At 38.6% G+C, this 13,817-nt stretch overlaps 1 protein-coding gene across 1 annotated transcript in view; it reads right to left on the bottom strand.

Annotated features, from left to right (window-relative positions):
- ITPR2 (inositol 1,4,5-trisphosphate receptor type 2) overlaps positions 1-13,817 on the bottom strand; it is a 498,632-nt gene that overhangs the window by 400,356 nt on the left and 84,459 nt on the right. The window contains exons 3-5 of the mRNA XM_044226478.1: positions 4,063-4,178; positions 2,939-3,025; positions 803-961 (exon numbers count right to left, since the gene is read on the bottom strand). Of these exons, the coding sequence (XP_044082413.1) occupies positions 803-961; positions 2,939-3,025; positions 4,063-4,178 (362 nt within the window). The remainder of the gene's footprint in view (positions 1-802; positions 962-2,938; positions 3,026-4,062; positions 4,179-13,817) is intronic.

Genomic DNA, 13,817 nt, shown 5'->3' with positions numbered 1-13,817 from the left:
TGAATGTATAAGGTTAAATTTTTTTAAATCTCAACTCTATTTCTTGACACCTAACCCAATACTTGTAAGGTATTCTACTTACAAAAGTTATTCAGTATTTATTGAGCATTTCTCATGTGCTAGGAATTGTCACTATCTACTTTATTACAAACAAAAATATCCAACAATTGACCCTATTGAATCATTTCACATAATTTTTATGTTCCCTACTCTATAAACTAGTGGAAAATGCTTGAGCAACTACTAAAATTTACATGATATAACATATATGTATTCCCAAACATATTTTAAATATTGTCATCAACAAGCAAGTGCCCATCTATATAGTTCCTCATACTTCATACATCTTTAAGATATATAGACCATAAATAGCTGAAGATAGAGCCAGTAAATGAAATATCATCGTAAGTCACTGTTACTCTCTATTAATTCAAAGGGATAAACAACATTTCCTAAGCATAGCTTTCTCCTTACAACCATGCTCCCTTCAGATTAGGAAAGGAAGCAAACTCTCTCCTTTGAAAGGTTCAGCCAATATTAACATTACTTAAATTCTTTCACATGAATTCCAGCTGGAAGATGATTTTTTAATTAACCTGAATTTTGTCTTTTTATGATTCCCAAGCACAATTTGCACTATAAATAGTTTTAGCCTATTAAAGAGATTACCATAAAAATAATGTGTTGATTGAAAATCACACGTCCTCTCTGTGTGCCTTTGTGCTATCTGGATTCTCTCACTTATTAACAGTTATTGTCTTTAGGAACACGTTCCTTCTCTCTTAATTTTATTTTTACATACATTGTCACCTTCACTTCTCAGCTTCCAGAAGGGATGAATATAAAACCAAGACCCTTCATTTCCTGCAGCATCCAAGGACACACGCATGGCATTCTTCTCCAGTAAAGCAGGTAATCTCTTGTTGACAGTCAGATACTTGTTGCTTTTTATATGCAGCAGCTGTGGGGGAAAAGATATAACCGCCTTCATTCTTCCATGTCCTCTGTTAATTACATGTATGCATTTGTACATATATCTTGTGTCCACATGCTATCGCTTCGAGTGCAGGTTAAACAAAGGTGCTCTTTTCACGCTTTATACTCGCCACCTTCCCAAGCGGACTTTCTCAGGTTCCTCTTCACCTCCAGCCCACAATGAACAGGGCTCATGGAGAAATCAAACCAGAGCAGAACTCCGAAAATTTTCATCTACTGATAAGTAATAGGATAAAACCAGGCTTCCCAAAGGAGACCAGGAAATGCCCTGAAATCACATCCTCTCCATTCTTGCACAGACACAAAACCAGAATATACTAAGAAAAATAACCAAGAAGCTAAAATAATGGACCAGACCTCTTAGTGTCATTAACTATCCTTGCCACAGACAGCCCTACTTCTTCCTCTGTGAAGAGGCGGGCTTTGCATCCCAAATAATTCCTGCAGGAGGACACTGATCCTTCTCCCTTCTCAGATGAGCAGAGGAAACACCATTTCTCAGACTTTCTGGACACTGTGGACAAAACCTTCCCAAGACTTTATTCCACCAAGCAAGAAAGCTAAAACAAATAACCTTTCCTGTCTATTATGACAATCATTTCAAAACAGAGTGGTCATTGTCATATTTACAATATAAGAAAGAAATTCTCTTCTGAGCCAACGAAACCCTCACGGCCCAACCCCACTCCTTCAGAATCTACCTTGATAGGGCATGTGGCTAGGTCCCTAACTGACCACCCAAACATTTGCACTTCCAGCTCTTAACAAAAAAAAACATAGACTCCACTTGCTGGCACTTCATATTAATCAAAATTTGGTTAAGAAAAACTCTACTAATGGAGGACTGCTCAAGGGACATGCAACCCACCCACTGGCGTCCTATAATCTGCCATTAGATGAGGTCCTACATCCGGGTTGCTACAGAGCCAGGCGCTCTCATCTTGTCCCAGGAGAGGGCTTGGATGGTCCTGTGGGCTGCCATTCTGCCACTGGCCAATAACAAAACTGCGGGCGATACTATGTTTTAAAACAGCTCTATGAAACACCTGATTGTAGTGTTTACTGTAAGGAAGTTGTTAAGGCTGTTATTGACTCTATTAAACAGTGTCCTCTTTATGAGAGCTCACTGGAGGAATACTTCTCTGGCTTTCCTGGCAACATTTTTGCTTCCAGACCTTTGACTCAGTTCTATGTCAAGGGCCTCCTAGGGGAGTGCTGTAGGATACTCTGCTTCCCTTACAGCAAGGATAAGACTTCCAGGCAAAGCTGAACAGACTTTACAACATGGATTTTATAAACACGCCTCCCCCCTGACTTCACCTTAGTCGTTGAACCACCTTTCTTTCCCTTGGACCCAGTTGTCTTATTTATTTCTATTTTATCTTATGTGGTATGTATTTTTGAAAATGCCTTGCAATTTTTTTGGAACAAGGTGGGTCACATATTAACAAATAAGCAAGTAAAAAGCTAAAAGATCTAAGAGAAGCACAAGAGAGGGATGCAGCCTGAGATAAATCAGTGAAATAACTTGTTTAATAACAATTCAAGGATGGTTTCCATATAGAAGTACAATAGGAAACTTTTCTTCTCTCTACAAAATGAAAAATAAAGCTTCAGGTGTTACATGGTAGTCCCATCAATTCTAAAGGAAGATTTTTAGTACAGACCTTTAAAAATTATGTTTCCCCATCTTCATCCTTTTGATGTAATAATGACCTGTGCATATTATCCAGAATAATTCACTTCCTTATGTGTATGCATCAGACACATTCACAAACATAGAGAAAACTGTGCTGAACATCAACTGAAAATATCATGATATCCATAATCTTCATGAAAGAACTATTATATCCTCAAATTTTAATGCAGCTTGACATGCCTATACAAATGAAAATTACCCATCAGATAGTCACCATTTTTAAGAGAGAGTAAACAGACTTACTTGTATAACATTACTGTACTTCACAATTTCTCCCAACAGTTTCTTATTCTCGGATTCATTTTGTTTTTGTTCCAGTTCTGCAGCATGCTGTAAAATGATTATCAAACACTCAGCATGGAAACATAGTAAACAGAGTACAACAATTAACAACAACAACAACAAAACAAAACACGTTATTTTAGGAACAAGGAGTATAACCACGAATAAAATAGGCTGGTTGCTTTACTCTTGGTACTGTGGATAGGGGACCAACCATTAAATAAATGACTGTAATACAGTATGATCACGGTCTCAATTTGATGCTGAAATGTGGCCAAAAAATATCTTGGGATGGGACGCCTGGGTGGCTCAGTTGGCTGGACGACTGCCTTCGGCTCAGGGCGTGATCCTGGAGTCCCGGGATCGAGTCCCACATCGGGCTCCCAGCTCCATGGGGAGTCTGCTTCGCTCTCTGACCTTCTCCTCGCTCATGCTCTCTCTCACTGTCTCTCTCTCTCAAATAAATAAATAAAATCTTTAAAAAAAAAAAAAAGATTTAAAAAAAAATATCTTGGGATGCTTTTAGGTTAAAAAATGTCAGAAAAGTACTAGGCTCTTTGGTCTTACAAAATTAATTTCAGAAGGAATACTGTCAGACAAACCAAACAATATAAAAATAGCAGGTGAATTTCAAAAGACTCAAAATAGTTTCAGTTCTGAAAGTAACAGGAATTTTAATAGCACAAAATTTTAAGTTCTATCAAATTTACATTCAGCCTAAACCAGAAGCAACAGACTTTCAATTTCTTTTTCTAGTCTTTCAAGAAAAAAATTAAGTACTATGCCAAGTAAAATATAACTGGATTTGAGATTCCTACAGAGATTCTGAATTGTTTCCAGTTTGATGTGAATCTCTGAATTAGTCTGGCACACCCTAAGAATTAGCAGCAGGAGTGTATTAGCTCCATGCCAGGAAACGAGGGGATCACACCCTGTGACTTCAAAGTCCCTTCCACTTTCAATGTGTTGCTACATCTATTCTAAATCTCTGTGCATTGAGTGAAATCACTAAGATACAAAATAGCTGGTTTGTTATTGCTGTTCTGGGTCTAGCCTAAGCCAGACCAATGGAAGCTAGCCCTTACCTGTAATTTCTTCAGCAAGGCTGCCTCTGTGTGGTTCCCCTGTTTGGCTTGCTTAGCTTTCCAATATTGTTTCTGGGCAGAATATCGGTTCATAGGGCACACCTTAAAGAGGCAGTCTATGACAAAGCAACAAACAAAAACACTGTAACTAAGGCAACCAGCATTTCTTAGATTTTCCTTATAGCCTAGCCTTGAAACCTTTAATCCCTGAGTAGAAAGAACACCGAGCCCATCTCCCAAACTCCCCCATAACATCCTTTCCAAATAATTATTTGATTGCTAAAATACCTTCTGCTTCATTAGTTTAGGTTTTTGAAAAGCTAACATAGCTAGTGTAATTTATTAAAAAGTCGAGTCAACATAATCATTACATTATATATAATGAGGTACCTGGTCTTAGGAAGTGAATAGAATGAGATTAGTGGTTCTCACCACTTTACCTCACCCTGCAAAATTAATTATTTATTCATGGTATGTATCTTTGACAGCCAACGTGATGAAAAAGTAGAAACAATCAATCACAACAATTACATTTCAGAGGTGCCTGGGTGGCTCAGTCAGTTGAGGGTCTGACTCTTGATTTCAGCTCAAGTCATGATCTCAGGGTCATTAGATCGAGCCCCGCATCAGACTCCTTGCGATGCTTGAGATTCTCTCTCCCTCTCCCCTTGCTCCTCTCCCCGCTCATGCTTGCTCACTCTCTCTCAAATAAATAAATAAATCTTTTTAAAAATAAATAATTAATGAAATCACATTTTGGTCACCCATTCCCCAAGTTTCCATAATCTGTACTAAATATCAAGATGGGACATCACAGTGGAATAATACAGGGAGTGATATCTCTAAGTCAAAAGCTAAATACATTTTTTCTTTTTAATGAGGATGTTGCAAATGTGACGAAAGAATCCTTCCAGATGCTAATGATTTTGTATGTTTGTGAAATGGACTACAAACCAGAATAAAGATTAACTCTCAATATTCTATGATAAAGAAGTAGGGATGCAGAAAATCCCAACATTATCTTCATTTTTTTCACAAAAAAAAAACTGTATTAACTTAATATGATATACTTACTTTATTTTGGTTGATGTGTTAATATTTAGGGTCATTCTCACTTTTTAAATATGTATCACAAAAATAAAATTCGGGGGGCACCTCGTGGCTCAGTTGGATAAGCAGCTGCCTTCAGTTCAGGTCATGATCCCAGAGTCCTGGGATCAAGCCCCTGCATGGGGCTCCTTGATCAGCAGGGAGTCTGCTTCTCTCTCTGCCCTTCACCCCACTTGTGCTCTCTCTTACTCTCTCTCTCAAAAAAAAAAAAAATCTTCTTAAAAATAAAATAAAATTCAGTCAATTTCACTACATTCTTGACTACATTATATATACTCAATCTTTTCTCTTTAAAAATAATTATAAAATCGGGGCACCTGGGTGGCTGGGTTAGTTAAGCATCTGCCTTTGGTTCACATCATGGTCTTGGGGTTCTGGGATGGAGCCCTACATTGAGCTATCTGCTCAGTGGGGAGCCTGCTTTTCTCTGTCCCTCTAGCCTTCCTCTGCTCAGGCTCATGCTCTCTCTCTCTTTCAAATAAATAAACAAAATCTTTTAAAAAAAATAATTATAAAATTAAGTGATGGACTTGATCTCTTTTCAAATCTCTCTTACAGTTCTAAATGGCATAAAATGACCAAGAAATATGACTCTACATTTTTAAAGAAAATTTAAAAACACAGAAAAAGCAGTGACCCTTTCTACAGCTTGTACTTATAAGCAAGTTCTATTGATTGTCCTCCCACCTGATACACATAGAGGCTACAGAAAACTAATTATTCATTTCTGGCTTAAAAGCTACTGGAGGAGTAAACATTTCATACATAGCGGGAAAACAGACACCTTGCACCCACTGAAAGTAGGCGGAGAGACCATCACAATTATAGTATGATACAGGTATCACCACTTGGCACATGTGTGTGAGAACCTAATAACTAGACCTCAAAACTGTTTCCCTTGGCAATATATTTTATAAGCCCTAGAAATTATTTCCTACATATCAGTAACTACAAAGAAAATATACAAAAATTTTTTAAGCACCAATATAGAGGCTGTGAATATCACAAAAGGAATGCTCCTATTGTAATGGGAGAGACTATTCTGTCCTGTATAGGCCAGCGGCTGAATTCTACATTGTCTAAGTGTAGCAAAAACACAGCTCCATATTCAACTTGAACTGAACTCCATGACCTGTAGCCTAGACTTCTGACTTCATCCATCCAGGAAAAGAAAGAAAAATGTGTCCCTCCATTACTTCAGATTCTTAACTAAGTTCATTAGGAAACGGTCCTTTAAGGGAGAAAATATTTTTTCTAGATCACCCCTGTCACACTCCTAATTAGTGGTATCTTTGGGTAGCTGGCAAGCAGACTATGAGCGTCACAGTCCTGATCATTGTGGCTGAGTTTATTGTGAAGTGAAGCCAAACATTCAGCCAAACCATGCTGACTGGCCTGGTTGTGCTGCTAGGCGCTAAGAACCAGGTCCTGTCCCCCAAAAGTTCACAGTCTTATGGATGAGACAGTGTTGGAAGTTTCACGCTGGGGCTCTTCAGAAGGTACCACAGGACACAAAGATGCATGTCGCCCACTTCACCAGGGGAGGTCAGAATAGTCCACCCAAAGAAGACATAAACCAAGTTTGAAGGAACCAACATTAACTCACCACATTGCCAAGGGGGTTCAAATGCACACAGGGGAGGAGGGGCATGCCACACAGAGCCAATGGCGGGTACAAATGCAGAGAAGGAGACTGCCAAGGGACCTGCCAGCCATATAGGAAACTACAGCCTAGCTATGAATTGAGAATGGAGTGGCTGCCCAAAGTCAGGATCTGTAGAGTACTATGTGCTAGATTAGGAGAAGGGACTTCAGAGCGCCTGGGTGGCTCAGTGGGTTGGGCCGCTGACTTCGGCTGGGGTCATGATCTCAGGGTCCTGGGATCGAGTCCCGCGTCGGGCTCTCTGCTCAGCGGGGAGCCTGCTTCCCTCTCTCTCTCTCTGCCTGCCTCTCCGTCTACTTGTGATTTCTGTCAAATAAATAAATAAAAATTAAAAAAAAAAAAAAGGAGAAGGGACTTCATTCCCTGGAAATGTCGAACTCTTAAAGAACTTGATGCTCTTCACAGTGTGTGAAAGAGGATGTGAAGGAGAGTCAAGGGGACCCGCAGGAAGCCCTCTGCCGGCATGCTAGGGGACAGCGAGCATCTGAATGTGGGCTGTCCAGTCGTCGGGGGCTAGCCATAGACTTCTAAGAAAAAAGCAGAGTCAACAGGCTGAATAAACAGTGAGGTGTGGTGTGGAGAGAAGCGAGAAGAAAAGAGAGTGAAGATGGCCAGATGAACAAGCTTTCATCCACGGTGTCTGAGACGCAAAGCCTTGGATTTCAAAAGCTTTTCCATCGTCAGGGCCCTGGTTCCCTGGTCATCCTCAGCTGCCTCCCACTGGCCACATCTCATTTCCCGCTACAGTAAATAAAGAACAGGTCCGTTTCTGTGTGGGAACTAGTATCAAGGGACTATTTTGGTTGATGGGAAAGAATGTGGGGCATACACAGACGTCCGTAAAAATGCTTTTCTTGTTGATGGTTGTGATGGTGACGGGGGTGTGTATGTGTGTGTGTTTAATTCTCTCTTCCTTTTTGAGAAAACATAAAAAAGATCTACTGGTCTTGGGCTAGTCACATATCTTGTCTGATTCTCAATTTATTGCATAATTAAGGTGTTAATACCTGCCACACCTCATTCACAGGACTGCTGAGATTTGCAAAAAGAAAATCTTGTGAAAGTACTCTGTGAACTTGAAAGCCTTATTATCAATGTAAGATATTATTATTAATATTGCTTCATTCATTCAGCAATTGCTCCCCAAAGATTAAGAAATGACCGAAACCTTACAGAGCTCCCAGCAAAGAGCAACAAGAAGATTTCTCAGGTTGAACCTGAACACAAACCAAAAATGCTCAATTCACAACAAGGTGTTCACTGTGGTTTAAGATGCCACAGTGTGTGATTGTATAAAATTCTAAAATTTCCCAAAACAGCATGGCAGTGAGCAGAGGAGGCAATCCCTATTACCTTTAACATATGCAGACACAATCCCTCACACCAGCATGGGTGGAAACGTCCCACATTCACCCTCTCCACGTAGAAATCCCACTCGTTCAGAGCTATCCTCTCTCACCCTGCCCTCTAGTATTTGTTGGTCTGCTCTTTCTCTAAATTCAAAGGTATATAAGAAAAAGGCTTTCTGGGGCACCTGGGTGGCTCAGCCAGTTAAATGTCTGCCTTCGGCTCAGATCATGAACCCAGGATCCTAGGATCAAACCACACAATGGGCTCCCTCCCTCTGCCTGTTGCTCCCCCTGTTTCTGCTCTCTCTCGCTATCTCTCTTTTCCTGTCAAATAAACAAAAAAAAAATCTTTTTTAGAAAAAAAAGTTAATTTAAAAAAAAAGACAAAGGTTTTCCAATCAGAAAGCAGCCCAGTGTCTTTTGTTACTTCAGTAACAACATTCTCTTCAGCATTTCAAGACTCAAAAAAAATTTTTTATAAAAAGGAAAGTTTTGCCTCATAGAGCCAACACTAAAAAAACACAAATTAAAGGAAGTAACTTGAGTTAAATTTTTTAAAAAGCTTAACCTGAAGACCTAAGGTCAATAATTGTGCAGAATTACAGAAGCTCAGGAAATGTGAGTAATCCTATAAAACATGATATATTCAGTCAGGCAATATTATAAGAACAATGCCTTAGAATTAAAACCTTTTTTTTTTTTTAAACTACTCTGGAAAGAAAGTAAGCCTCCCAAAAGTGTTCACTTTAAACTGATAGAATCAGTGCATTTTTTGCCTGCTTCTAAATGCTAGTGGAGAAAAGAAATATGAAAGCCATTCAAACAGTATAGAGCACACAATGTGCATTCCGGAGAACTACCTTTTCCACATGATTCCATGTAAATCTGGCAGGAAACCAGTCTAAACCTCCATTTAACAACACCTATCTAAATAGTTCTGAAATGTTTTGTTTTGTACCTGTACTACATCTTTGCATCTAAGGCAGTTTCTACACCCCTAGAAACTGTCTATAGGACCCCATTTGGACTACTAGATGCAAAGTTATATAATGGCCAACAACTTCCTTTGGTAATGGTGGAAAGAAAACTTTCATTTCTCTTCCCTCCTAAAGATGTTGTCAAATTTAAATGACACAAGACATTAAACCATCAGCAAATGCCTGTCACAAAGCAGGCATTCAACAAATGGCTCTTTCATGGTAGCCTATAAAATTACCTCATACTGATTATAAGGTACATTGTTGCCAAGGGCTTGATTATTTCCACGTGGAGAAAGGTGGAGAGAGAGGGCGTCTGGAGCCTTCCTTTTTCTCTTTATGACATAAACAGGACGCAGCAGCATTCAATGAATATTATGGGATCTTCCCAATGATAAAATGGAAAGTAGTAAGAAAACTCTCCCTAGGGTAAGGGACAGGCACACAAGGGGCCATCCGACACTAGTAATTAGAATTCAGAGTTGGTCAGAAGACAGGTACACATTCATTAACTGAAAATGTAACTGTAGCTCTCTTTTGTCTTTTAGTTTCTCTAAGAAAGCACCCTGAAATACCGTGTTTGCATAAAAACTCTTTATGTTTAGATTGTGTTTTTAAAAAGAGTGTGTTTTGTTTCGCTTAGGCATGGAAATCTCAAAGGAAACCTCTACCTCCCTGGGTCATAGCCTAAGGCAAGGGTAGAGAGGGTGTGTAAGAATGAATAAGTTCTCTAGAATTTTACAAAGGCCAAAGAAAATTTATTACAGGGATTATCAAACATTACAGTTTATCAAAGTCCCTGGGTGGACAACCAGGAAGATGCAGGATAACTTCCTCTAGGCAAAAGTCAGCTATTTTACTACTAAAGAGAGAGAGAAATGGCCTTTTGTAGTTACACACTCCTAGATGGCTAAAATGTTCGTACTCCAAGGGGCTTCAGATAAAAATCTGATCTTTTCCTTCTTTGAGATAAAGAAGTAAAAACTCAGAGTGAGCTGCCTAGGTTGTTCATGATAGAACCTCTAGATCAAAGTAAATTATCAATATGAACAAGTTCAACCACATACAGGGTACTTGAATGCCTTCACAGGGGACGGTCTGGCCTTCATGGTAGTAGGGATGGTCAGACCACACTAGGTTTGCTCATTCCAGTTTACTACCCTGGAACACTTTATATAACACCAAGAGTACTATACATGGATAGTCAAGATCATTTGAGACCCTGAGAGTTAATCAGGATTATTTCCCCGCCATCCCAGAGAAGGAAATGGAGGCTTTTCTTAAGACCACACCATTGGTAAGGAATCCAGCTGGAATTCGAACTGAGATCATCTGAACCCAACTCAGTGTTCTGTCACCTTGGGATGACCATCTGGGAGCAAGTGTGTCATACAAAGGCAAAATCTGTCTCACTTGAAAAGCTATTAAAATTGTACATGGACACCTTGAGGCCAGTTAGAACAAATCTAATCTGACTTCTATACCATGGCCCTAAATATTTGAAGACAGCATCCATCTCACATCCTGAGCTCATCTTTGGTTTGATTATCACAGCACGATCTCCTCACAAAATTCCATTTTTATTGCCAAATATGAAGAATACTTCCTCACAGTATATGAGATTTTAGCCAATTAAACATTGACTTGTTAAAGCATTTATTAAAGCAGTTATTAATGTATTTAGCAAGTATATGCAGTGGGAAAAAAAAACTGGTCAGCGAGTAAGATGTGCCTCGGTTTCCATGCTACCACAGTCTTGCAATGTGTTTGTGTGTGTGTGTGTGTGTGTGTGTGTGTGTGTACACACACACATATATCTCTACAATAATACCTCAAAAGAAACTAATTAAAAAATGAAAAGAAACTAATGAATTGTTTTTCATGGGAAATATGCCATATAGGCATATGTAATTAAATAAATCTTTTAAAACATCAATATGTTACAAAAATCTTAGTCTCAAAAACATTAATCACCTCATTCATACATTAATGGGTAAATACTCAAAAGTAAATGGAAATTTATTATGCTTCATTGGGAGTACAGAGAAAAATAAAATTCAAATGCATCAATGCTAATTTTCATTCTAGTCAAGCTTTAAACTTGAGCATTAGACAAACCATTATATGACATATAAGTGGAATATTTATCAGAAAATCATAATGTATAATTTTGCAATCAATTATCCCATTCTCAAAGTGTCATATTAATAATCAAGAATGTCATAGACAGACTAATTCAGAAGTCTAAATGCAAGTTACCTTTCTTTTTTTTTTAAAAGATCTTATTTATTTATTTATTTATTTGAGAGAGAGTGAGAACATGAGCAGTTGCGAGGTGAGGGCGAGTCAGAGGGAGAGGGAGAAGCAGACTCCCAGTTAAGCATGGAGCCCGACATGGGGCCCCATCTCAGAGCCCTAAGATCACAGCCTGAGCCGAAGGCAGACACTCAACCGACCAAGCCACCTAGGTGCCCCTAAATGCAAGTTTCTGAACCCAATTACACAAATACCAAGTTTGGAAAAAAAAGAAACAGAAGTGAATTTATACATACATAAATGCTTTGTATGTATATATACCTAAAATATAGATACACATATATAATAGTTTTTATATAATATGTGCTATATTTTTATTTATATTCTTATTTATGTTTATAATATACTATGGTGTCTCCCATATATCAATGGTTACCACATACATTCCCTCATTTAATTCTAAAAAACTTTTTTTTTTTTTGAGAAAGATTTTATTTTTTTATTTGACAGAGAGAAACACAGCGAGAGAGGGAAACACAAGCAGGGGGAGTGGGAGGGGGAGAAGCAGACTTCCCACTTGAGCAGGGAGCCTGATGTGGGGCTCAATCCCAGGACCCTGGGATCATGACACGAGCCAAAGGCAATGCCTAACGACTGAGCCACCCAGGTGCCCCTAATTCTAAAAATCTTTTAAGATAAAAGTTAGTTTTATGAATGAAGAAAGAGAAACTTGGCCTATTTTAGTGATTCATCCCAAAGTCTCAAAACTAGTTTTTAGACCTAATCCACATCAATCTGTCCCCAAAGCCCACCACAATTTAATCAAAGGCATTCTGTATTTCTCAAATTAAAACACACAATATGACAGTCTATCTTTCCCTGGTTTCATACTCCAAGAAATGCTGAACTTCTACAAGGACCAAAAATATTTAAGAGTATCTACGTATCTGCAGCTCTGACCTAAGAGAACAGCGAAGTAGCAAACTAGAAGCACTTGGGCAGAGAATTTTAGAGCATCACACCCTCTACTTCAAAAGTAACAACTTTCAAATAGCTGAACAATTAAACTGTTAATACAGATAAATTAACTTTATAGAGATAGCTCCCCTTTTTTAATCAATTTTAGCATGGCAATTATAACTCTAGGCATTAAAAAAAACAACTTTTTGAGACTAACAGGCTATTTTATGCCAATATAGTTATGTAATAGAAATATCTAGTTTGAAGAATTGCTTGCTGTTCATCATCTAGGTACAGAATTAACTGCTATTCTCATATGGAAAACCTCAAACAAAACCAGTTCACTGTACTAGGTATTTTGTGGGCAGCAATGTATCCATATGAACAAAAAAGATCATAGACAAATGTCCTTCCATAGACAAATGGATAAAGAAGATGTGTCCATATACAGAATTGAATATTACTCAGCCATCAAAAAGAATGAAAACACAACTTTTCTATCAACAGGGATGGGACTGGAGGAGATTATGCTGAGTGAAATAAGTTGAGCAGAAAAGGTCAATTATCATATGGTTTCACTTACTTGTGGAACATAAGGAATAATGTGGAAGACATTAGGAGAAGGAAAGAAAAAGTGAAGAGGGGGAAATCAGAGGGGTAGACGAACCACAAGAGACTGCGGACTCTGAGAAACAAACAGAGTTTTTAGAGGGGAGGAGGGTGGTGGGATGGGTGAGCCTTGTGGTGAGTATTAAGGAGGGCAGTATTAAATGGAGCACTGAGTGTAATATGTAAACAATGAATCTTGGAACACTACACCAAAAACTAATGATACACTGTATGGTGACTAACATAGTCAACATAGTTAACAATTTTTTAACAATAAAAAATTAATTAAGTAAGTAAAAATAATTTTTTAAAAGATCATAGAGTCCTAATCAGCATTATCATTGTTGATTTATGCCCAAGTGAGACTAGCTTTCTATTGACTACTACCATGATTAAAGTATCTATCACTTTAGACAATTTAGGAGACAAGGGACAACACTTGGGGCACCTGGGTAGCTCAGTCGTTTAAGCCTCAGGCTCTTGATTTCCACTCAGGTCATGATCTTGGGATCATGAGATCTAGCCCAGGGTCAGGCTCCACGTGCTCAGCGGGGAGTCTGCTTGAGGTTCTCGATCTCCCTCTCCCTCTGCCCCTGCTCCTGCCTCCCTTCTCTCTCAAATTAATAAATCTTCAAAAAAAATAAATAAGTTTACAACAGTGTTTTACAAACTGTCATTGTGCAAACTACCTTTAAAATTAATTTATATGGCTTCAGTTAGCCCCTTTGGAATGGACTGAAATGGTACAGAACATGAAGGGTTGGGGGAAGGCAGTGGGGAGGGGAAGGAAAGGAAATAGAGGATGCTGCAACTAGCAAGTACTCTTTCAAG

This window comes from Neovison vison, chromosome 12 (genome assembly GCF_020171115.1).
Source record: "Neovison vison isolate M4711 chromosome 12, ASM_NN_V1, whole genome shotgun sequence".
Classification (NCBI taxonomy): domain Eukaryota; kingdom Metazoa; phylum Chordata; class Mammalia; order Carnivora; family Mustelidae; genus Neogale; species Neogale vison.
The sequence above is the reverse complement of the archived record's forward strand: the minus strand, read 5'-3'. Positions and strand labels throughout refer to the sequence as shown.